The 24,536-nt window shown below is 38.1% G+C and overlaps 1 protein-coding gene across 5 annotated transcripts; it reads right to left on the reverse strand.

Moving 5' to 3' along the window:
• Window positions 1-10: 10 nt before the first annotated feature.
• ZHX1 (zinc fingers and homeoboxes 1) lies at window positions 11-24,512 on the reverse strand. 5 transcript variants are annotated; one of them, XR_003208011.2, is made up of 5 exons: window positions 24,313-24,459; window positions 16,695-16,807; window positions 4,080-6,929; window positions 3,621-3,688; window positions 11-1,597 (listed from the first exon to the last, which is right to left on the reverse strand). XR_003208011.2 is itself a non-coding variant. In XM_025871070.2 (4 exons), the coding sequence occupies exon 3, from the start codon at window positions 6,702-6,704 to the stop codon at window positions 4,083-4,085; it is 2,622 nt and encodes an 873-aa protein (XP_025726855.1). In that variant the 5' UTR covers window positions 6,705-6,929; window positions 16,695-16,807; window positions 24,400-24,512; the 3' UTR covers window positions 11-1,597; window positions 4,080-4,082. The 5 variants fall into 5 exon arrangements, 3 of the variants coding, with proteins under 3 accessions (XP_025726855.1, XP_073749270.1, XP_025726854.1); XR_012378311.1 differs by having other exon boundaries at window positions 3,592-3,688; XM_025871070.2 differs by lacking the exon at window positions 3,621-3,688 and having other exon boundaries at window positions 24,400-24,512.
• Between the last annotated feature and the right edge of the window lie 24 nt (window positions 24,513-24,536).

Here is a 24,536-nt window from a genome sequence, read left to right on the forward strand (position 1 = left end):
CCACATTAGCAATGGTTTAAAAAAGGAGGAATTTAATTATTATAATACAGAGTGCTTTAAGAAGTTTTTGAATGTGTAAAAGAAAGAACAGTTTAGTGCATTAAATTGTTACAGTCTTTACATTGCTTCTTTTTAAAAAAGTTAACAGTAGTATGAAAAAGCCACCCACAAAGCCAGCTGTCTGAGTGAAGAAATCAGCTAAATTGCAGCATTTTGGAATTACTAATAAAGCTATAGTTAAAAAATAAAAAGTTTATAAAAATGAAAGCAGCATGCATATTCAAGGCTTTTTCATAACATTTCATTAGCTGACAAACATTTAGGTAAAAACAAGAGCTTAATATTATTCATTAAATTAGACAAAAGAAACTGGCCAAGCCCACTACATCTGGTCATTCAGAAAAACATTTTAAAATCCAGAGCTAATTAAACTGAACATTTTTTCTATGAAGAAAGCACATTTTGAAAAACAATCCTATAGTCACAAAAAAAGGGTCCTTCTCAACATGAATGAACAGCACCGGTCTTTACAACGTTTATAAGTTAGTATGAACTTTCAGTCTCCTGATATGGCAAGAGTTAACAGTTAACACTCCCATGATTCATAAGTGAAAAGCTAACCTTTAACTCATTATGATCAGTTCAGAAGTTTTTCTCTCTTCACTGAAATTGCTACATAAAGTAGAATTTCCCTGAAAGATAATTCTTGAAAATTCTGATCTGATCCCTGTACAAACATTTCTGATCTCTATATGATTGTAAGAAAACACTAAGTATATATTTACTATATGGTTCTTCTTCACATTTTTGGTAAAATATTTCAGTTTCGCCCTAACCAAATTCTTATGCCATTTTCTTCTTCTTCACTATTGATTATCTTTAGTTTAATACAAAGCAAATTCAGCTTCTAATTAAAAAAATGAACAGATTATTACAGAGTAATAGTGGTATCCATGAATGTGTTCAATTAAAGATCCAATCACTAAGGGCCAATGATATCACAAAATCTTACTGTTTCAACATGTGTCAATAGGCTGTTTTTCTCACTTACACTGAAATGAACAAGCCCACGCACAAATTTCAATCTTAGCGCAGGGCCTGATAAATAAGACATAGAAATAAATCAGGTTTTTCTTTTTCCTGTTTCTAACAATTTTTACTCTGTAAAATGTTTGGTCACTCAAAGCTATAAGCTTAATCACATATCAAAGAATACAGGCAATAAGGCCCATCTCACTAGACATACAGTATTAAGCTGGACAAAATATGAGGACAAGCTCTAGTGGTCATTAAACCCCCTCAGAAAGTCTAAGAATCAGAACATCTCCATCATATCAGAATAAAAATGTACTATATTAAAATTTGAATTTTTACAAGTTGTTTAATTAGTGTTCTATTTACATTGCAGAACTTCCGCCAAATGCAGTAGTTTAACTTTGGCACAACATTAAGTTCCATTTCTTTTGGATATTGGATCCTATTTTTTGAGAATGTGTATGCCCCGAAACGTTTTCAGTGTCATCAAAGATTGGGCCCATTCACAGTAAATCAGACATCTTGCATTGAAGAATTGGTTCTCCTCCAACGTTTTAGGCAGCTATAAAAGAAAAACATAATAAAAAACTAAAATTTTAAAGAAAACCATGTTTTAATGTTTACCACTTATGAAACAAAAATTATACAAATTAGCCATTAAAATACATCCTCTGTATTTGCTTATTAACACTGAGATCACTTGTTACATATATCTTATTTAAAGCACTAGAGTTTGTGTGTAACTCCTATGTATATGTTCTGCATATAGACATTTTCACCTATATGTAATAATTTATAAAAACAATTATTAGTAGGAAGTATATATTTCACTGTCAGTTTTTGTAATAAACAGACTGAAATCTAAAGGCTATTGTAATTTTTTCTATTTATATACAAGTCTGGCTTGTGCAAAAGATATATATGTATTTTACTTTTTGCAATAACTATTTTGGAAAAGTTTTGGTTACTTATTTTTGGTAAACTGAACCGTATTTAAGTGAAGAAATAACTATTAAGAGGAAACTTATGGTGAATCCTTTTATAGGATGAAACATTTTGTTAAGCCAACAGTAACTTACTAATTAATGTACTTTATAATTTTAGACTTTTGAATATTTTAAAAAAGGCATGCCTGAATATGTACCATGAAAGTGCATGTCTAACATATATGATACAATTTTTTGAAAACTGTGGCTTTGTATGTATTTTTTGATCATCATATCCATTAGAGTATCACTATAGAACATGAGAATTATCCACACAAACTTAAAGTCAAAAACTGTACAAAAAAGTTCCCATTATCTTTAAAAGATTGCAGCTCCCTGCAGAATCACTGCTGAGGTTAACTACAACCACAGGGACAATTCACTGCAGCAACACATTTGTTGATTTAATCTTGGCCGAGTGAGGATTCTTGTGTTTAGCAATTAAAAAAGTGCCTGTTAAAAATATTTTATGCATCTGGGTCAGAAGAAAGCCTGTCCTGAAAATTTCTGACATTAGGAAGCGGAGGGCTGTACTTTAGGATAAAGCTGCACGAAACTGTTTAACTTCCTGTGACTTACATTATGCTCTATAACCTGCAGTGAGATTTACTCTAAAATAGGTGCATTTTTAGTTTCATCTGTTTTTCTGCTTGAAAAAAAATGTTAATGAAAAGAAAGCCTGGAAAAGGACTGCTAAGCAATAAGAAAACTGCCTGGTACATATTAAGCTCTCTATAAATAATTGTGTAGCAAAATAAATAAAACCAGCAAGGAAGACATGGGGGAGTTAAGGAAATACTGTGCAGAATCACAAAGCATAAAAGTAGAGGATGGGTAGGGATGTAAACAGCTAAGGAAGTAAGTAAATAGGCTCATATGATAATAAGGATCTATGTCTCGTTTCCTTCTTTACTGTTTGAGAACACCACAGTAATTTCTGATAATAAAATGCTTTTGGACTACTGATAGACATATACAAACATTTTGTAACAAGTGTGTTATTCTCAATAGAGTATAGTTTTATCCTAGAACACTCCAAAACAAGAGAGTAGAAAAGAATGGAACTTTGCTATTAAATCCTAAAAGTATTAAGAATTGAAGTCCTAACTCCAAATCAGGTATCTGATTTGCAGCTACAGTGAAATTTCAAATAATTCAATCTATAAAAGAATTAAAATTTAAGGAACATGCCAAACCTTTCAGATTTAAAGCAATATTTACTCGCGCTTTTATAGCAAGAGATGTATTTTTAACCAAATACAATGTTTCTGCTGGTAGCAGGTTTGTTTTCTATCAAAGAATGAAAAGACACTTTAGGCAAATGAGTTAATTTAATATCAAATCTGTTATTTACCTTTTGATCTCTAAGACAGAAATAATTTATATCACAGTTTTCAAAAACAGATGCCATCTAAGCAAATATGAATTTACACAGAGCCTAAAACAGACCTTTGGCTTTCACCAAAAAAATTACTGAATAATTTTAACACATAAAGCATTTTAAACTCTAGTTAAAAACCTAATAGTTTGGGGGCAATACAATGAATAAAAAAAGATACCCATTTTTCACCTAGTTTCCTAAAACTGAGCAATCCTCACCCCTGTGGTAAGTCTGTCCTTCGGTACACTTTTCCCCTTCTTTTTAGTTTTCGTTTTTGAATTCTTTCCTTAAATAGGCAAAAAATGAAGCTTTAGTGAAGGAGGGTTGCAAGCAATACATTTTAGTTATCTTTAGTACTTGTGAATCCCCCCCACCACCAGTCTCCCTTCTCTGAGAATGGGCAACTTTCCCTTAAAACAAAGTGAAAAAACATTTTATATAAAAAAAGTAAATAATTAAAGCATCATTAAATTCTACATAATAAATGTAACAGTCATAATAATCAGACCACACATAATAATCACATATCTCTTGGCCACAGTCACTGTCCCTAGTCCTCTTATTAGCTAAAAGGAAAACCATTTTAGAAAAAACTGTCAAAAGTGAAGGTGTCAGATACAAGGCGACTATTCTAAATGTCTGTGGTTGATGATAATACACTCAGATTAAAAACTTACATTTCAGTCATCTGATTTAGAAAGCTTCCGCTTCACATGTCGTGGGGGTTCCCAAGTGTCACTATCATCTGTTTCTTCTTCGTCCTCTTCCTGATCATCAATAACTTCATCTTCCTCCTCATTTTCCTCAAATAATTCTATACCCAACTCTGATCTTCTCTGTCTTTCTGCAAACCACTCTCTGACCTGCTCATAGCCCATATGTGATTTGTTCACGAGTTCGTCAAGGTCTTGCTCATTAAGAAATTTGTGCTTCAGGTAATAATCCTTAAGTATTGCAGTTCCAGTTTTAAATTTTATGAGTGATGGCCCCCTGTCCCAGTTGTTCATTCTCTTGCTTCCCCTTGGCCGCCCACGTGGTCTTCCTCTCCCCCTTCCTTTGGGTCTCCCTCTCCCCCTTTTCCGAAGGGAGGACAGACCATTCATACTACTCGAATTGGCGCTTTGATAGTAGTAGTACCATTTTAGGTTTCCATTTTTCCAAGCATAACGGGTGTCCCCAAACCAACTGACAATGTCTGTTCTAGCAAGCCCGCTCTCTTCAGCCAACTTGTCATACTCTTCTGGCGATGGCCACTGCGTTCGCACAAAAGCACTCTTAAGCATGTGCAACTGCTCGGGTGTTTTTTTACAGATCTTGCCTGTACTCCCTGGCTTAGGTGCACCAGATTCATCTCTGGGAGAAGTTTCTCCGGCTTCTTCTTTGGAACTACCTGCATTATTTTCCTCTATTTCCATTTTCTCTTCCTTTAAAGCTTTTGATTTCTTCTTCTCTGTAAACCAAGCATCAATTTCCCTTCTGGTAAGTTTGGTTTGCGCTCTTAACCTATTTAATTCTTCATCTGTGAGGACAGAGCTATTGAGAAAACTTGCCTGAAGGGCACGAAGCTGCTCTGTGGTCTTCTCTTTAAACTTCTGGGGAGTGAAGTCAGGAAAAGGATTCCAGGATTGTTTAGGCTGTGAAGTAACAACAGTCGGGGATTCCGTGGTTTCATCACTGGAGTCAATAATAATGGTGGTGGAGGAATCATTGTTGAGATGTAAGCACTGATTACTCTTTGAATTTCTCTGATTGTACCTTGTGTCACTAAACCATTTCTTAATCTCTCCTTTAGTCAGGCCTGTGATTTTCATAAGTCTGATAATTTCTGAATCGTGGGGAAACTGATTTTTAAGGTAGCTGACTTTTAATTCGGCCAATTGCTCTTTAGTCTTTTTTGCCCGAATGCCAAATGAATCAGGGTTTGCTGCTGTGGTTTCGTGTTTGACGAGCTGGGAAGGTGGGACTGCTGCTGTGGCTGGCTTTGTTTCTGCAATCGGCTGTGCGGCAGGTGGCTGACTTTTTTGTACATTTGTTTGATTTGGAACCCCCGCCACGGTCAAGGCTATAGGTGCTGTGACCGGCAAGGTGTTTGCTCCAGCTACTTGTGTGAGGACCAGACCTGGCTGACCAACTATTTGGCATGTCTGTAAAATGGATGGTAAACCATTACTCCCTGTGGAAATGTGTGTAGGAATAACAGTTATGGTCTGAGGTACAGTGTGTACTGTTCCATTGAATTGTTTCCTTCTGGCCTCCTCTACTTCCTCAGGAGTCCAGCTAACACCATGCTTTAGGCGTTGGGCTGAAAACCATATCTTGATCTGCTCCTCTGTGTATTTTGCTTGAGCAGAAAGAACAGTAATTTCTGACATTGTTGGATAAGGGAATTTGTTGTAGGTGTTAAGCAAAAGGGGGTTGTTATCCAATGCAGCATTGTAGGTGGGAATGCTATTAACGGGGATTAAGACTTTGGGAATCAAATTGGAATTCTGCTGAGCTGATACAGCGGTTATCACCTGTGCTAACCCAGGAAGGACTGCTGCTGGGGTCACCACTGTGCTGGCAGTGTTTGGATGTATTCTGTTCACAACGGAAGTACTTGTATTCGATTCAGAAGCTGAAGAACTTGGATTTTCCACAGTTTCTTCACGGTCTGGTTTGATTTCATTCTCTTTGTCTTCAGGAATGTCCTCAACTGAGTTGTGGTGAACTGTAATCCGTTTGTTCTCCACTTTATTTTTCATCATCTTCATAATTGGAGTTTTACTGATAGATATTCCTGAAGAAGAAACTTCTGTAGGTTCAGCTTGCTCTGAATTCTCCTCTTTAACAAAACTACCGTCAAAAGTCAGATCATTTATTGTCTGTTCAAAGATTGTCTGGTTATTTCGTTTCACCATAGTCAACTTAAAATTCTCTTCTCCTGGGTGATATTTCAGATTATGCTCAGAAAGTGCATCATACCTTTTGGTAAGAAAATTGCATTCGACACAAACATAGGATGAATTTAGCACTACGTTGGGATGTTCTGAATCCACATGAAAAGTAAACATATTTAGATCTGGGGTTTGAAAAGTACAATATTTACATTCATAGCCACCTTCAACTTTTTTATTTTGCTGATTGTCAGAATCCACAGATTCATGAACTTCTTCATCACTTGAGATACTCTCTGCTCTGGTGTTTTCTACAGGTGTAAGTACAGGAGGACCTTCATCCAAATCTGATATCAACTCGAGGTCTGGATCCTGTTCACTGGCAAGGACCATGCAGGGTGTGGTGGATTTTCGCCTGCTTGCCATTCTGATGTTATGAGGAAAATCTCAGTGGTGCTTAAAAAGCATTGAGGCTTAAAACCGTTCAGTATTCTTCATTTGAAAACGATGGCTTTTGGTTCTTCAAGTCCATTTTTGTGTTCAACAAGTTTCATTAGCAGCTTTTTCATGGTGCAATCAAGTAAAGAGCTTATTGTTGGCAGATAAAATACTGTGGAACTGCTGAAATTTTTGAAGCACAACTCCAATCACCTACATTAAAATAAATTAAAAAATGTGTTTAAATGCGTGATTATGATCTTTTAAACAAACTGCAGTGATATTTCACTTACATGAAGTTGTTGGATAGCTCAGTTATAAAGATCTAGAGTAAGACCAGAACCAGGAAAAAAGTCCTCTAAGGATCAAAATACATGTCTCCAAGCCAAATCACTGAAGGTCACATACTGTGCTCATGGTCAGCCCCCAGGCCTCTTTACTTGGATTTTTCAGCCACCTCTATATTGATAGGGAAGTGGGAGAAAAGTCTGCTTTGGCAAGCACGCTAGTATCAATGTGAAATGATACTCTGTTAACAAGGGAGGAAATTGAAAACTATAAAAAGCAGTCACAGGTACTCAGAGACTATGGCCATTAAGTGTGTAAGAAATTCAATCCGTCACTTAGGTCTTCTTCCTCCTCCTAGTCTGTTTTATCATTCCAGTAGCAGAGCAGCAAAGATGGATATACACGATCCAAGTTTTAGAAACATTCTTTTCTTTCTTTTTTTTTTAAAGATTTTGTTTATTTGACAGAGACACAGCGAGAGAGGGAACACAAGCAGGGGGAGTGGGAGAGGGAGAAGCAGGCTTCCCGCGGAGCAGGGAGCCCGATGTGGGGCTCGATGTGGGGCTTGATCCCAGGACCCTGGGACCATGACCTGAGCTGAAGGCAGACGCTCAACGACTGAGCCACCCAGGCGCCCCTAGAAACATTACTCTTAATCATTCTCCACAATGCTACCAGGATTTATAAAACATATCTGATCACATCAGTTTCCTGACGTAAAGTTTCCCCAGTGCTGGAAGAATGAAGCCCAAACTCCTTAAGCCACGTGTAGTCCTCTTCACACCTGCCCCCAACCTCAACTTCCTGACGTCTCTCTCCTGACTCCTATTTCTTATGCTTTGGGCACAGTAGATACAATTGCTGTTCCAGGGGCACACAATGGAGGCTGTTCCCTATGCTAGGAGCCTTGTTTGTGCACGCTCTGTGATGATCTTTATCTGCCCTATAGATCTCTCCCTTTAACTTGGATCCGCCCTTCTCCTCGGTTAACCTTCTAGTCTAGTACTTACCGAACTGTGGCAAAGGAATGTTACATTTCTGACCTATAACCTATCCATACTCCTGATCTCCTTACTATAGGTGAGTCTCATTTTTCCAAGGACCTTTGTATCTTCAATCTAATGTTCTTCCAGCTGAACTATCTTGGCTGACTTCTCATTCATTTCTGTATCCCCTCTGCGTACAAAAAGCCGAGAAGGAGGGACTCACTAAATGTTTATTAACTTAAACTAGAATGAATAGGAAAACAGTCCTATGAAACTCAACATGCCCTGCCAAATTATGGAAAGAGCCCAAATGTCCATCGACTGATGAATGGATAAAGAAGATGTGGTGTATATATACAATGGAATATTACTCAGCCATCAAAGGAAATGAAATCTTGCCATTTGCAGCAACGTGGACGGAGCTAGAGGGTATTATGCTAAGCGAAATAAGTCAGTCAGAGAAAGACGAATACCATATGATTTCACTTATATGTGGAACTTAAGAAACAAAACAGGGGGGCACCTGGGTGGCTCAGTTGGTTGGGTGTCTGCCTTCGGCTCGGGTCATGATCCCAGGGTTCTGGGATCGAGTCCCGCATCAGCAGGGAGTTGGCTTCTCCCTCTGTCTCTTCCTCTTCCCTCTTAACTCATGTTCTCTCTGTGTGTATGTCTCTTTCTCAAATAAATTAATAAAATCTTAAAAAAAATAAGAAACAAAACAGATGAACATAGGGGAAGGGAAAAAAAAAAGGAGAGGGAAGCAAACCATAAGAGATTCTTAACAATAGAGAACAAACTGAGGGTTGATGGAGGGATGTGTGGGATGGGCTGAATGGGTGATGGGGATTAAGGAGGGCACTTGTTGTGACAAGCACTGGGTGTTGTATTTAAGTGATGAATCACTGAATTCTATACTTGAAACTAATATAATCATATGTTAACTATTTAAATAAAAAATTGAGATAAAAAAAAGAAATTCAACATGCCCTGAGAGCATCACCACAGAGAACAGTAGCTGAAATTCACAAGAATGACCGTGACTTATCAAGAAAAAGTGAATCATGCTCATACGCATACATTTTAATAATTTTGTACCCAAATATTTAAAATAAAATTTTAATGCTACATCAATGAAAGGCAGTGTGCTTCTGAAGTCTAACCCAAAGGAAAATGACTAAAATGAGTTAAGTGGTCTCATTTATTTTCTACCACAAATTAGAACTATTTTCATTTATTAGTATAATCCTTGTCCTAGCTGAACTGAGAAGAAAAAGTTTACTTTAAAGATTATAAAGCAAAACCTGGTCTGTATGAGGAGATATACTGACTCAGGAAAAGGAAAAACATCACCAAATTTTCCATATTATAAAATAAAAAGCATCAGCTTAGTAATAATAGTATCCTATTCTCAAAGAATCCCTATTCTCAAAAGGTGTCATTCCTCCCCTCTGGAAAAAGCCTTTGATTTCTAAGGGAATATGAGGAAATCACTGATATTTAGAACTATTTCTTAACTAAATATTATACACTAAGCTAATGCCATCTCTCCTATTCAATTCAGTAGGATTTTAACTATTTTGTTCAAGTGCTAGTATAGCTGTTTGATCATTTTTTTGTCATTAGAAATAGGGAATTCCTCAAATAGTTTGAAGTATGGAAGAGCAACAAATGAGCAGCACCCACATTTTTGGCCGGGAAGGAGAATTGTTGAAAGGCAGGGGAGCTATTTTGTAACTGTTATTCTCCTAGAATCTCAGATTACATTTAATTGGTAGTATACTGATAGTTAAAAATCAAAGATAGAAGGTTTTTTTCTGAAGCTATATTTCCTTAGTGATGGTTTTCAAACTTTTTGTTGTAAGCAGCAGAGCCCTTTCTTCAAACAAAATTCTATGAGAAGTCTTGGGGCAAAACAGAGAAAAGAACAGCTGTCTGGCTGGAGAAGTAGAAAGGCTAACCTACTTCCTGACCGCATCCCATGGAGCCTACAAATCCTACTACCTCTGAAGGGTTCTGAGATGTGTTTGAAAGCCTGTGCCTTAAAAGCTTAACTACTTTCAAGACAATGTATCAGTGTCACCAAAAATTCTTCTCAGCTTACCACTGCTGAGCCATGAAATTTGAAAACTAATCTAAAGTGAATTTAATGTGTCCTTCAGGTTGTTTCACTGTAGAAGACAGGGCTTGGGCACCCAGGGGTAGAAGAGAGTAGCCAGTACTAATAAGAGATACAGAAGAGAAACTTGAGGAGCTAAGATCCCTTTATCATCCTGGCTCTCTAGGTCTTAGGTTAAACTGCTTACTTTTCATTTTATCTTGCTTAAAAATAGGAATCTGCTAAATTATTATTTTTATTTCTCTTCCTTATAGCTCACTAGCTCAGAATGGTCAGTTCATAAGAATTTACCCAGATATAAAAATATTTAAAAGCTTAAATGTTTTTTGCTAAAGTCATAAAAATTACAAAATATTCATAGGTTATTTTACAATCGAATGATGTATATGCACCATTGTGTGTTTTCCTTTGAAAGCACTGGTTTTGGCAATATAAACTTAAATAAGCTACTTAAAAGACAAATTAAAAAAAAAAAGTCTTCAGTAATGCAAGACTCAAATCTGATTATCTTGGGTATTAAAGATGGCCTCAAGCTCAGGTTACTTCTATACCCAAATAAACAGACCCGACAAACACTCTTCCCACTTTACTTCTGAAACTGTTTACATTTACCTAACAAAACCAGAGTCACTATCTTATTTAATGTATTTCTAAAGGGAGACAGAATCCCAAAATAACCTCAAGATTTGGTGCAATGGCTCAGTCCTACTCTAATGTATACAGCTCAAAAATAGGCCAAAGCGCAAAGGCATCCTCATGGTCCTGATTATATAAAGACATGATTTGGGGGGAAGCAGGGAACTCAGTACAAATACCCCATTTTTATGACAGAAGAAACCCAGGCCCAGAGGAATACATTCACAGAGGCGCTGTGATATAGGATCAAACCACAGGTTCTGGAGTCTCCTCTGTCACTCAGTGGTTCAGTGACTATAAAAATTACTCAGTATCAACCTAAGGTTTCTCACCTATAAAACCAAGATTCTTCATTTCAACAAATTCACACAACTATCTGTTGAATGTCAACCATGGGCCAGGCACTGTGTTAGGTACTACCTGAAGGCGATGACTGTGACAGATTGCCTCAGGTCTGTCAGGTACTAGCAGTTGAGTAAGAAAAACAGGCAGTAAATTATCACTTAAAATAACTGTGATCATGCAATGAGAGAGGAAGTATCAGGAACTCTATGAGCACGCTGCAGGAGGCTTCTAGAAAGGAAGCAGAAAAGGTTGCCTTGGAGAAGATAAGAAGGGTGCTATCCACCTCAGATCAAATAAAAATGCTTCACACATTGTGCTATACAGTAGATGCCTAATTAATGTTATTTTCCAGTCTCTGAAAAATTCTTTTGGGAGATGAATACCACTTATTTAGTATTATCCTCTCTCTCTCTCCAGCAATTTAATCAGCTGACAAGGCACACAAATTGAATGAAAAAGCGGAAAGGGTAAAAAGTATAAGAATTTCTTTGGTGTGGGTCCAATTTATCTCCTTTTATCATTAAAGTGCAATGCGGCTGAGACAGGAAAATTGCCATACAGAGATCGCTATTAGCTGACAGGCATCTCATCCTCTACTTGAAGGTCAAATAAAAACAGAGCTCAAAATCAATTTGGGGAACCTTGCACTATTTACCTGTAAAAAGGGGTAGAGTTCAGTTGCACAACTGAGTAGCTAGCTAGGTGGCTTTGCAATTAAAACACAAAGTGAAGACTGCCAATAAGATAAAAAATTATGCTCTAAATGCATCCAGCACTATAAATATAATTATATTTGAAAGCGATTTTCAGTAGAAAAATGGTAAAAACAAAATAAAACAAAACAAAAAAACCCTAATCTGATATATTCGTTAAAAAATGGTAATCAAGAGTAATTAAGGAATATGAAAAAAATCGCTTCTCAGTCATTTGGCTTAAGATCAAGTGTAGGACTATGAAAAAAATATCCATTTACTGTTAAATTTTTTAAAAATCAGAACAAAATCTGCATATTAATTATAAAGTAACTATGGAAAAATATGTAGGCATATGGAAAAAACTAGATGAGAATATATAGAAATGAAATTTTCACATGAGATTATGGGTAAAATTTTTATTTATGTGTGCTATTTAAAAATGTTCTTTAATATTATTATAACAGTGCTTTATTATAAAATACAACAAACAATTTCAAGGCCTTAAAATTGCAAATAGACTAGAATATTCTGATGGTCATTTGTCTAGAGTTGGAAACAAAGTTTACTTTCTATTTTTAAGGAAAAAACATGTGCTACATAAAGGTTTTTTTTCAGGGGAAGCAGAAATCCCTGAGTATGTATAACATTCAAATGTTTTCCATACATTTTTGGGAGCTGCTCCATGGTCTGAGAAGTCAAACTAGTTCTTCTACGAACCCTCAAGAGCACTCAGAATCTGCAGCGTATGGATCTAGGTCAAGCCAATTTCCATGGTTCTATCTGCATCCTGACTCTTCTTCTGAGGGTAGGACACTCCTTAAACAATTCATGATTCTTAATTCATCAAAATAATGACAACAAAGTTTCTTTACAGAAAAGCACTTAATGAAAGTAAAATTCATTTTACCACAGTATAAAAACTGGGGACAATCCTAACAGCAGTTCTTACACGGTCAACAGAATGTCTACTTAGCTCTCTACTATATATCCCCAGGGCCCAACACATTGCCTATCAAGGCCTCATTAATATTTGCTGGAAAAAAAAAAACCTTTAAAATTGTGTATTATAACATTTTACTTCATTAAACACTCCTTTATAGAGGAGTTATAAAGAACAACTGCGTTTACTTTAGTAGATTATTTCCAATGGTAAAATCCTTACTAATAAAATTACCTTAGTCATTAGAATATTAAAACATCTTCATATATAGAACATTCTATTTATTAAAATATAGCAATGAGGGGTGCCTGGGTGGCTCAGTCATTAAGCAGCTGCCTTCAGCTCAGGTCATGATCCCAGGGTCCTGGGATGGAGCCTGGCATCGGGCTCCCTGCTCGGCGGGAAGCCTGCTTCTCCCTCTCCCACTCCCCCTGCTTGTGTTCCTGCTCTCACTATCTCTCTCTGTCAAATAAATAAAATCTTTTTTTCTGTTTTTGTTTTCAAATAAAATCTAAAAAAAGAATAAAATAAAATATAGCAATGAATATTCAACAAGTATTTACCAACATCTATAATTCTGTTGTAACAAATCAGCTTTGTGTATCAGTAGTATATACCTAAATTTGTGGGCTGTTTAAGAATGAAACAAGGGAGGGGCACCTGGGTGGCTCCGTTGGTTAAGGACTGCCTTCAGCTCAGGTCATGATCCCAGGGTTCTAGGATCGAGCCCCACATTGGGCTCCCTGCCTAGCAGGGAGCCTGCCTCTCCCTCTCCCTCTGCTTCTCCCCCTGCTTGTGCTCTCTCTCTCTCTCTCTCTCTGTCAAATAAATAAATAAAATATTAAAAAAAAAAGAATGAAACAGGGAGATAAATTCATTCACGGAATTAGTCCTGCAGTGAAATTCAGGAGAAAAGTGTTCCTGTAAAAACAGCAAATGCAAATCTGAACTTAGAATCATTATTTTTCTATTCCTGGAGAAAACTGTACTCTAATGGTGTTCTACATTTTTAAAGAGATTAAAAAAATAACTTCTCAATGTAATACACTATACATAGTAAATTGTTTCAAATTCTATGCTTAGTGCTACAAAAAGTCTAAAATTTTTTATAGTTAAGCAGAGACATAACTATACTGAATTTCCATGCCTCCATTTTTTTTTGGCTGTCTTGTACTTCAAATTAAATTATTAACAGACAACAATTTATTTGCTTCCTTAGCCACAAAAGCATATTATATCGGTAAGATTTTATGTGAATAAAAACAACTTTCATACCAATTCTTAGTCAAATATGAACACATAAAATAACTATAATTTTTAAGGATTATGTTAGTTTTGAGCTGGTACTAGCTAAAAACTGTTCTCAGGGTAGCTAAAATATAAACTGATAATCCCTTGGGATATGTATTCATACCTATACTGAGAATTCTTAGAACTCTGTATTCTATTTAGTTTCACTTCTTATTCTCTGAGTTCTATTTAGCCAACTGAAAATACTTATTTTTACATGTTTGTATTCAAACTAAAAGTTTCAAATCCACCAAAATCACAGAATGCATGAAATAATAACAGAAATAAAGAATAAGGGGGTCAAATTAAAACAAAGAATATCCACCATGTTAAAGAAAAAAGTGTCTAAGAAGACGCTTTCTTTAATTAAAAAAAGCAAAGCAATTTTGGCCTTTTTACACTTGAGGCATTTCTCAAAACCAAAATGTAAAAATACTTAGAAACAATGGTCAAGTTCTTAAAAAAATTAAATGAGAACTTTGACAACCCAAATTTGTATCCACAGCAAATGTTTTTAAGAATTATGGTAACCTAGAATCATTACCTAAGAGATAAATCTCAAGAAAACTACTAAAATGGTCTCAAGATAATCAAAATTCGAGTATCAAGGTGTATACAGACAGGAGTAACTGATAAAAATGAAAGCATCGGAGAAACTGTGGCCAAAAATCATCTAATTGCAGAAGATCCTTTTGCTAATGCTAAACTAAGGGCTTAAGGGTTTAGAAATTCTATCCTCTCTACCTGTTTTTTTTCTACCTGAGAAAGCCAACCTTAATACTGCTAAAGATTAAAAGAAGAATCCAAGCTGGACAGATTTCTCCTGGCAAGCGCTGACCCCAGATTTGAGGAGTGAAATGTCTTTTTGAAAGGTCTCTACAACACTAACATCCTGGTTTTCTACCTTCGGCTGGCATGTAGGTCGGTATGTAAATATTGATTGTGATACATAAATAAGTACTATAAAGAAATCTCCTATCTTTGTTACTAAAGTTTGTAGTATTACCCCAAAATAATTGTTTTGTTGGAAATAGTTTTCCCCTACTTTTCTCAAGGAGGTATGTTAAATCTTTCACAGTCTAACACAAGAATGCTATTCTTGATTATAAGTGAGATTATCATTGAGAGGCTGAAAAACCACTCATCTGTCTGTTACCTTCCCAATTTATAAAATAACTGTTACATGTTTCAGTCAAGATGTAATCATTCAAGGGGCCCCTGGGTGGCTCAGTCCTTAAGTGTCTGCCTTCAGCTCAGGTCATGATCCCAGGGTCCCGGGATCAAGCCCCACATCGGGCTCCCTGCTCCTCGGGAAAACTGCTTCTCCCTCTGCCTACCGCTCCCCCTGACTTGTGTTCCCTCTCTCTGTGTCTCTCTCTGTCAAATAAATAAATAAAATCTTTAAAAAAAAATACTTTGAAAGATAATCGTAATTAGTATTGGTAATGTCAGCTTGTAAGGACTCTAACAATTTTTAAAAAGTGAAAGTTGAACCACCACATTAATAGCTGTGGAATCTGGGGCACCTGGGTAGCTTAGTCGATTGTGTCCCACTCTTGGTTTTGGCTCAGGTCATGATCTCAGGGTAGTGGGATCAAGCCCTGGTTTGGGCTCCGCACTCAGCTGGGAGTCTGCTTGAAGATTCTTTCCCTCTGCCCCACCCCACCCAACTTGTGTGTGCACATGCACACACACTCTCATTCTTTCTCAAAAATACATAAATAAATCTTTAAAAAAAATCTTTCCTAGTACTTTCTGGAATTATCTAAAATAACAATTGGACTAGGGACGCCTGGGTGGCTCAGTCAGTTAAGCGTCTGCCTTCGGCTCAGGTCATGATCCCAGGGTCCTGGGATCAACTCCCGCATCAGGCTCCTTGCTCAGCGGTGAGCCTGCTTCTCCCTCTGCCTGTTCTGCCTGCTGCTCCCCCTGCTTGTGCTCTCTCTCTGACAAATGAATAAAAATAAATAAAATAAAATAAAATAACAATTGGACTAAAGTGTAACTATTTCAACACTATAGTATGTGATCTAATGCTTCTTATAAAAGCCAATTTATGCCACTTAAATAAAATATAAAAGTAATTATATACAATAAATAAAATATAAAAGTAATTATATACAAATATATTCAAGTATTTAAATACTGGCATGCTTAACCTAAAAGAAGTATTTAATCATCAATATCCTAATTTTTAGAATTATAATTAACTATTATTAGTAGACTATATATTGGAAATATATTTTCAGGAATTGTTCTTTTAAGTCCTGAAGGATTTTTCTGGATGTAGGTAAAAAAGCAGTAAAATTTCTAGATCAGTTTCCCCACACTAAAGTTCTCTGCCCTTATGACCTTCATTTGTCTTATTTCCCACTGTTACCACAGCACCAGTACAGTGCCTGATACACAGTGTATTTTGGTAAATATTAATTGAAAAATCAATCATTAATATACCACATAGATTTATCATGAAGTGTGATGCTGTTTCCTTTGAAATTAAAGCAGCCAATACTCCTATATTTTTAAAGTTTGAAATTACATTTCTTAACAAAGTGTCAAGAGTAAGTGCTGCTTTTTTTAAGAAAAGCTTTTTAAGATGTTAGCCAAATATAGGATCATGGGATCTAAAGGAAGCATATTCAGAATCTGAGTTTTACCATAACCAAACAATGAAACACATACTTGCCATAGCTTCTTCAGCATTCTGTTCTTTGACACGGAGGGTGTCCCTTCAAATTAGGTGTTTAGCTCAGGCCATCATTACCAACAGGTCTGAAGCATCTATCTGCCATTTCCTACAAAAAAAAAAAAAATCATCACTTTATTATTCGAAGATATAATTCAGTCTTAGGACTTTAAAGTTTATGCCTTCACTTTTTAAAAATAAATGTAATTTTGAAAAAAAAATCTAACTTCCTCATAGAAATTGTAAAAGAATCATTTAAATGATTCTAGATATAATTCAGTCTTAGGACTTTAAAGTTTATGCCTTCACTTTTTAAAAATAGATGTAATTTTGAAAAAAAAATCTAACTTCCTCATAGAAATTGTAAAAGAATCATTTAAATGCCAAACCCAATATTAATAAGAAACACAAAATTTAAAACATTCTCAAAAATTTTATTTATATTATATAAAACCACCAAATACTGTTTTCACTATTATGTTATTTTCAATAAAAATTTTCAAAATGTGGGGTGCCCGGGTGGCTCAGTCACTAAGCGTCTGCCTTCGGCTCAGGTCATGATCCCAGGGTCCTGGGTTCGAGCCCCACACCGGGCTCTCTGCTCAGCGGGAAGCCTGCTTCTCCCTCTCCCACTCCCCCTGCTTGTGTTCCCTCTCTCGCTGTGTCTCTCTCTGTCAAATAAATAAATAAAATCTTAAAAAAAATTTCAAAATGTAAATATATGCAGGCTGAGTATAAAAGCTGAGATGAAGAAATTGGGAATTGTAAAATATTAAGTACACAAAACTTATGAAGGACAATTTAGTTAAACTAAGACGTGGGAGGAGGTGTATATTTATATATTTACACATAAACCCACTGATATCTGTATTCTAATTTACAATACATTAATTGGAATGGAGTGGATTATTAATGCTGGCAACAAGCCAATACAACTTAAATAAACTAGTGGTACTCTACCCCAAAGCATGTGGTATCTAATAGAATGACCTGTGTTATTTCATTTTTGCAAGAAAGCTACTACCAAATGGCTTTTCAATCAGTGTGTTGTGAAGCATCAGACTGTACAATCAAACAAACAAAATCATTCTCCAAAAATTGAAATATGTGTCCAAAAATGTTGTGGCATATTATTCAGAGTACTTAAACCAATCAGGAAAATTTAATAAAAACTGTAATTGCTTCTCTTAATAAATAACAGTAAACAGTACTTTTGAAGGGTTGAAACATTTTAGCCGTTGTTCTTTAAGCACTGAAACTCTGTAAACCAAGTGAATAAATATTAAGGAAGATGATCTTCCAAATACCTTATCCTTCGATTCTGTCTGTTCTTATATAGACGTTCATGAAGAGGCTCTTAAGAAACAATGTAAATACCCCAACCCTCTAGTAAAATACTTCTAGGTTAAGTTAAAGCTTAGGCTGAATAGCTACACTATTTTCATGAAAAGGAAAAGAGCATTTTCCAGTGGAGCATCCTGCTATCTGCAGCCTGGGATTCTACAGTTTCATTTCCTGGTATCTCCTTGTTTGGAAACTCCTTAGCTATCCATCTACAGGATGTGGACTAGAAGAGAAGATCGGAAACAGCTGCCAAAGAGGGGAAGTTATTTTCCAAAATGAATTATTAATATTATAGGAAATTGGTAACCTATTTGAATCCATTCTTGAATCACACGGTAATTGCAAGATGTTTTACCGAACGAGAGTCTCTTGAGAAAGAGCTGCTGAGACATGTAAAGGCACAAGGCAACTAGAGGAGCAACAAATGAGCTCCTTGATACTTCTGGATGAAAAGCATACTTGCCTGATGTTATTTCAGCTCCTGATACTGACATTATTTTAAAATACTTCTCTCTAACTCAAAGTATCTTTTTAAATTTTAAGATTAGAATGAACTTCAAAAATTAAAGAAGTCATCTCAGCCATATACATTATATAATAAAACAGATGAGTTGTTTTGGCAGATGAACTGTAAATAAAGATGAAGAGCTTGGGCTTTGGAACCAGACTGCATGGGTTCAAATCTCAGCTCTGTCACTTACTAGCTGTGTGGTCTTAGACAAGTGGCTTAGCCTGTCTATGCCATCGCCCCCTCATCTAAAATGGGGCTCTACTAACATGTATTTAAACTAACACATAGGGGTGCCTGGGTAGCTCAGTCATTAAGCTTCTGCCTTCTTTGGCTCAGGTCATGGTCCCAGGGTCCTGGGATCGAGCCCCGCATCGGGCTCCCTGCTCCGCGGGAAGCCTGCTTCTCCCTCTCCCACTCCCCCTGCTTGTGTTCCCTCTCTTGCTGTGTCTCTCTCTGTCAAATAAATAAATAAAAAATCTTTAAAAAAAATAAAATAAAATAACACATGAAAAGTGTTTGGAATATTTTCTGGCAGTTAGTGAGTCCACAGTTAGATTTTTCTGACTTTTATTTAAGGTATTAACTTTAAGTTATACAATAAAGGAAGTCTTCACATAAACTTTGCTAAATGTTAAGACACTATAAAATATTTTTAAAGTCTGGGCAATAATCAATCAATTTTATTTTCCATTTCATACTTTTGAGCAGATTAAGCAATGCTAGAACAAGTTGGCTTTAACACGTAGACATTAATCAATCACAATTTATATCCTCCACCCCAATATACACATACTTCCTCTGACCTTAGCCTCAAGGAGAATCATTAACGTATGACACATTTTAAAAGGTGTTTCATAGAACTAACAAAGCTCTGACATAAATCTTATTGTAGTCATGAACAGAAATTGTTCTCTCCTCCTCACTTTCAAATACAGTCCACACCCCAGCAAAGTTTTAAACAAACTTCTTTTGACAATATTAGAAGGTAAAAAGGAATAGACTTAGTATAGAAGATAAACATAATTATGGGGCGCCTGGGTGGCTCAGTTGGTTAAGCGACTGCCTTCGGCTCAGGTCATGATCCTGGAGTCCCGGGATCGAGTCCGGGATCGAGTCCGGGATCGAGTCCGGGATCGGGCTCCCTGCTCGGCAGGGAGTCTGCTTCTCCCCTTGACTCTCCCCCCACCTCATGTACTCTCTCTCAAATAAATAAATTAAATTAAAAAAAACATAATTATGGGTGAAGTGCTTAGAAATATCAAAATCTTGGGGCGCCTGGGTGGCTCAGTCGTTAAGCGTCTGCCTTCCGCTCAGGTCATGGTCTCAGGGTCCTGGGACTGTGCCCCATATCAGGCTTCCTGCTCCGCAGGGAGCCTGCTTCTCCCTCTCCCACTCTCCCTGCTTGTGCGCTCTCTCTCTCTCTCTCTCTCTCTCTCTCTCTCGCTGTGTCTCTCTGTCAAATAAAGAAATAAAATCTTAAAAAAAAGAGAAATATCAAAATCTTTCTATCTCCTTTCATTCCTCACAATAACCAAAAAAAAAGAAAGAAAGACCTTCAGGAAGGGGGAAAAGGGAGTCAGAAATCCTATGGGAAATATGAAATCACTAAAATTTAATGACAAAGTTCTTTTATTTAAAATAATATGTTTATGGCTACTACACTTTAATGTTTTGGTTTTTTAGATAGGCTTTGAGAATACTATTTTTTAAAAATCTGTATCGAAAAATTAAAAACAAATATCTTGCAGAAAAATTTTGACTGCCTTGTGTGCCTGGGTGGCTCAGTTGGGTGAGCAACAGACTCTTGGTCTCAGCTCAGGTCTTGATCTGAGTTGTGACTTTAAGCCCCATGTTGGGCTTCACGCTAGGTGTGGAGCCTACTTAAAAAAAAAAAGTAAAAAATGTTGACTGCGGGGTGCCTGGGTGGCTCAGTCGGGCGTCTGCCTTCGGCTCTGGTTGTGATCCCAGGGTCCTGGGAACGAGCCCCACGTCAGGCTCCTTGCTCCGCGAGAGGCCGGCTTCTCCCTCTCCCACTCCCCCTGCTTGTGTTCCTGCCCTCCCTATCTCTCTGTCAAATAAATAAATAAAATATTAAAAAAAAGTGTTGACTGCCTTGAATAAATGTCATTCTTAACCTGCTCATAAAAACTTCTTTTCCAAAGTATATCATTATATTTTTGTTTGGATCAAAGGTATATAAGACCATCTTACTACCTCTTGAATACATCATAGAATATTGATAATATAACCTGCAAAGATTAAGTATCCTTTAAGGCAACTACATAAACATTTACATAATTTACTTTGAAAATTAACTGTATGAAATACAGATCTCCAAAATGTAAACTCAAATGTCTATCCTGATTAATCTAAATCAGCAGCTTCAGCCATTCAAATTTGGTTACTCACAACCACAAAAATATCAGAGCAACAAGGATACAATAAAATAGATCAGTAATATTATGGAAACATTGGCTATTATTCAAAGGCTAGCATCACAGTTTTTTCCCCCTTCAATTAAATGTAATTAAAATTACTTTTGAGATTACACAGGATGATTTAGAAGGATTTTAAGTTAGAAGAAATTTAGAAGTACAAGTGAATGTGTTACACTGGGTACAGTGCAATAGATATTTCTGAACACCTCCCTAAATTAATGAATATTAATGAACCTAGCTTAGGGGGCGCCTGGGTGGCTCAGTCACTAAGTGTCTGCCTTCGGCTCAGGTCATGATCCCAGGGTCCTGCATTGGGCTCCTTGCTCTGTGGGAAGCCTGCTTCTCCCTCTCCCACTCCCCCTGCTTGTGTTCCTGCTCTCACTATCTCTCTGTCAAATAAATAAATAAAATCTTTTAAAAAATAAAAAAAAACCTAGCTTAGGCACTGAAGTTTTAACACTGCTAATATTCAAATCAGTAGAGTCTTTTGAACCCAAATCCACAATAATGCAATATACATAAAATGGTTATTTCCTCAGCTACATTTTAATCATTTTAGTAATTTTAAGAATATTTCCATTTAAATATAAAGCCATGATTTACAGCAAATTAAGTCCCTAATAACCCATTTTTGTGCCCAATTAACATTATAAGAAAGAAAATATAAATACATTATAACATCACCTTTCAGTCTTAATGTAAAATATAATACAAAAGGGAGAAAATCTCCAACATGAACCACCTCACCTATGCTATTCACTAATAAAATAACTGTAAAACTTCATTCACATTTATTGAAAAAAAAAAACACAACAACCTTACAAGTATCACCAAAGGTGAGTCTATGGCCATACCACCCTGAACACACCCGATTTGGTGACAAGTATCACCAAAGGTGAAATAATTGCTACATCATTCACAAACTGTCCTCCAAATCCAGTGAAATAATAAGCTCGCTATAAGGGAAAGACATCTACTATTAATGAGTACAAACACAGTACAAGCACATTTATGTTTTCAGCCTTAGCATATTCTCAAACCGTCTGGCACCAGTGCCACTCTGGTTCATCCAGCCTAATCTGTTCAGAATTGAATACAAAACTAGAGCTACATGCACTTTGGGGAAACCAAAGAATAGCTCACATGTATAATAACACTCCAAATGTGCAGCTCTCAACTAGTTTATACTTGTAATGTGTTTGAGAAGACATCGCGATGAAAGACATTAAAGCTCTTTTAAAATTACTAGAATGGTTCAAGATATCTGTATGAATCATAGCTGTCATCAGGTACCCAAGTCTTTCTTTTTTTCTCATTTTAATCCTGATCATTAAATAAAGCATTTGAAGAGGTACTTCTACAAAAAGATTCACTGATAAGTGAAATGCTATCATTTCTATACTGAAAGAACCCAAGACTTTACATTTTATTTTGCATAGGATTAGTCAGCTTTGCCCTAAAATGCTTAAGAGTAAGGAGAGACAGATTAAGAGGAAAAAATATTCATGAGGGTCCTTTTACATCCTGTTATGCATTATTGTCTTTGGCAGCACCCACATTTCTTTTGCTTGAAATCAAGAGTCAGAATTGCTACTTAAGAAATTTTTTAAAATCTATGGATGTACTAAGGCCAATATCCCTGTTAAAACCAACTCCCATTCATCCTCACTGATGGCATAAAAACAAACGACTTTTATTTTTTTTGGATAATTTTTCAGACACAAAGATAATTCATGTAACACATATAACACAAGTTCAAGCTTTCAGACAAAGACTGAGATACAGTGACCAATACCAACGAATCTAAAGGAGCACTTCTGTAGGTAGGTACACACATACACTCCAAACCCACAAACAGGCACTCTTCTGGAGGGAAAACTGCTTCTTCCTCCCTGTGAACCCTGTATCTCCCAATTCTGTGATTTCCCCCGTTTCTGTTATCCTCTTAATCTCTAAGAGAATTGCTTTTGCAAGTTACACGGAATTCCAACCTAGTCACATTACAAACTATCAGCCTTTTTTTTTAACATTCCCCCCCCCCCCCAAAGATTAGCTCCTTCTCATGCTTTTCTTCAGCTCTGGGGGGTGATGACAGAAAAGCTCTGTGGAATTCCCACTCTGCCCCATGTCTACCCTGGATTCCTCCTCTATCCACCCCTTTCCCCGCTTCCTCCTTCCCCTACCCTGAGTCTCTCTCATTGAAGCCTGGCCAGAGCTTGCTGCTTCGCTAACCTAAACTAAGGACATCAAGCGGAACGTTCTCCTTCTCTGGGGTTTTGCGCTTTCCTTACTGTTATCTACAAAGGGGAGAGGTGGAGGGAGATGCACGAAACAAAGAATGTCAAGTCCCTTTACCTAGAACTTTGGTGTAAATCCACAGGGAAAGGGCATCCGCCAGGGCTCCTCTTCCCTGCCGTTAGACCCCGCTCCCTGCGCCCTCACACCTCCTTCCCAGCCCTTCATTCCCGGCCAAGATTAGGAGATTGTTCCCGTTAGGCCCCGAGGCTCGGAGGAGTCCCTGGTCGGCCTCCCTTGTCTCCCGTCTGAAAGGGACGGATAACGTTTCCATTCTCTTTAATTAACTTCTAAGTCCCAGTCTTCCTCAAAACGGAATACAGTTCTTAAGGACTCAATTCTGAGTCCGGCCCCAAAGCGGGGAACGGCCTGGACCCGAAATGGGTGCCTAGCCTTCTCTGAAGTGGGGTACAGCCTCCCCCGAAAGATTTCCCGGGGCTCCAACCCCAGTGCCAATGCGTTCAGCTCCAGCAAGAGGATCTCGCCCTGCTCTCCGAGAGGCAGTCCCCACGAGGCCACGCGCCCCCTCCAGGGCAGGCCTTCCGACCTCCTCTAGGACCCTCAGCCTCGCTGGGCTCCTCTGTCCCTACGGCGCTTCCCCCGCCCCCACAACCCCGGAGGCCCCGTCTTCACTCCCCTCGACAGTCCCAAGTTGCTCAGTGCTCTCGTAAGGACGCGGGCTGAGATTTTCCCTCACAGAGTGCCCCCCAAGCTCCGTCCGCGGCCGCAGACACCCCGAAAGCGCGAAGGAGCCTCAGGGGCCGTCCCTCGGTGGCGATTCCCTGGTGCAGGCAGGCCGGGTCCCTCCCCCTCGGACGCCCCGCGCCGCGTCCCCTTCGCTACCGGCTGCAGCCAGGGCGCTGAGACCCCGGGGTCTCTGCCCTGGAGCCGCCCTCCTCCGGTCGGCCCGCGAGCCACGCGCCTTCCCCGGCCGCCGCGCCGCTCGCGGGCTCTGCGCTGCCGGTTACCCCCCGCAGTCCCCCGGCGTCCCGGCCCACTCGTCCCGGAGCCGGCTAGCGCCGCTACCTGCAGGGGCCGCCGCGCCTCTCAGCGCCCCGCCGCCGCCATCTTGCATTTCAAACCGGCTGCACTTTTCAGGGAGTCAACTCTGACCTGTGAACCCTACACCCGGAACCGTTCGGCGGGCCGGCACACGGCCTCGGCAGCTCGGCGGGCCTCGCGGAGCGTGGAGGGTCGGGGGTGGGGGTGCGAGGCGGGGCGCGCGCCCCAGCGGCCGACCGGGGACGGGG

This window comes from Callorhinus ursinus, unplaced genomic scaffold (assembly GCF_003265705.2).
Source record: "Callorhinus ursinus isolate GAN/ISIS: 27379988/994484 unplaced genomic scaffold, GSC_fseal_2.0 scaffold5, whole genome shotgun sequence".
Classification (NCBI taxonomy): Eukaryota; Metazoa; Chordata; class Mammalia; order Carnivora; family Otariidae; genus Callorhinus; species Callorhinus ursinus.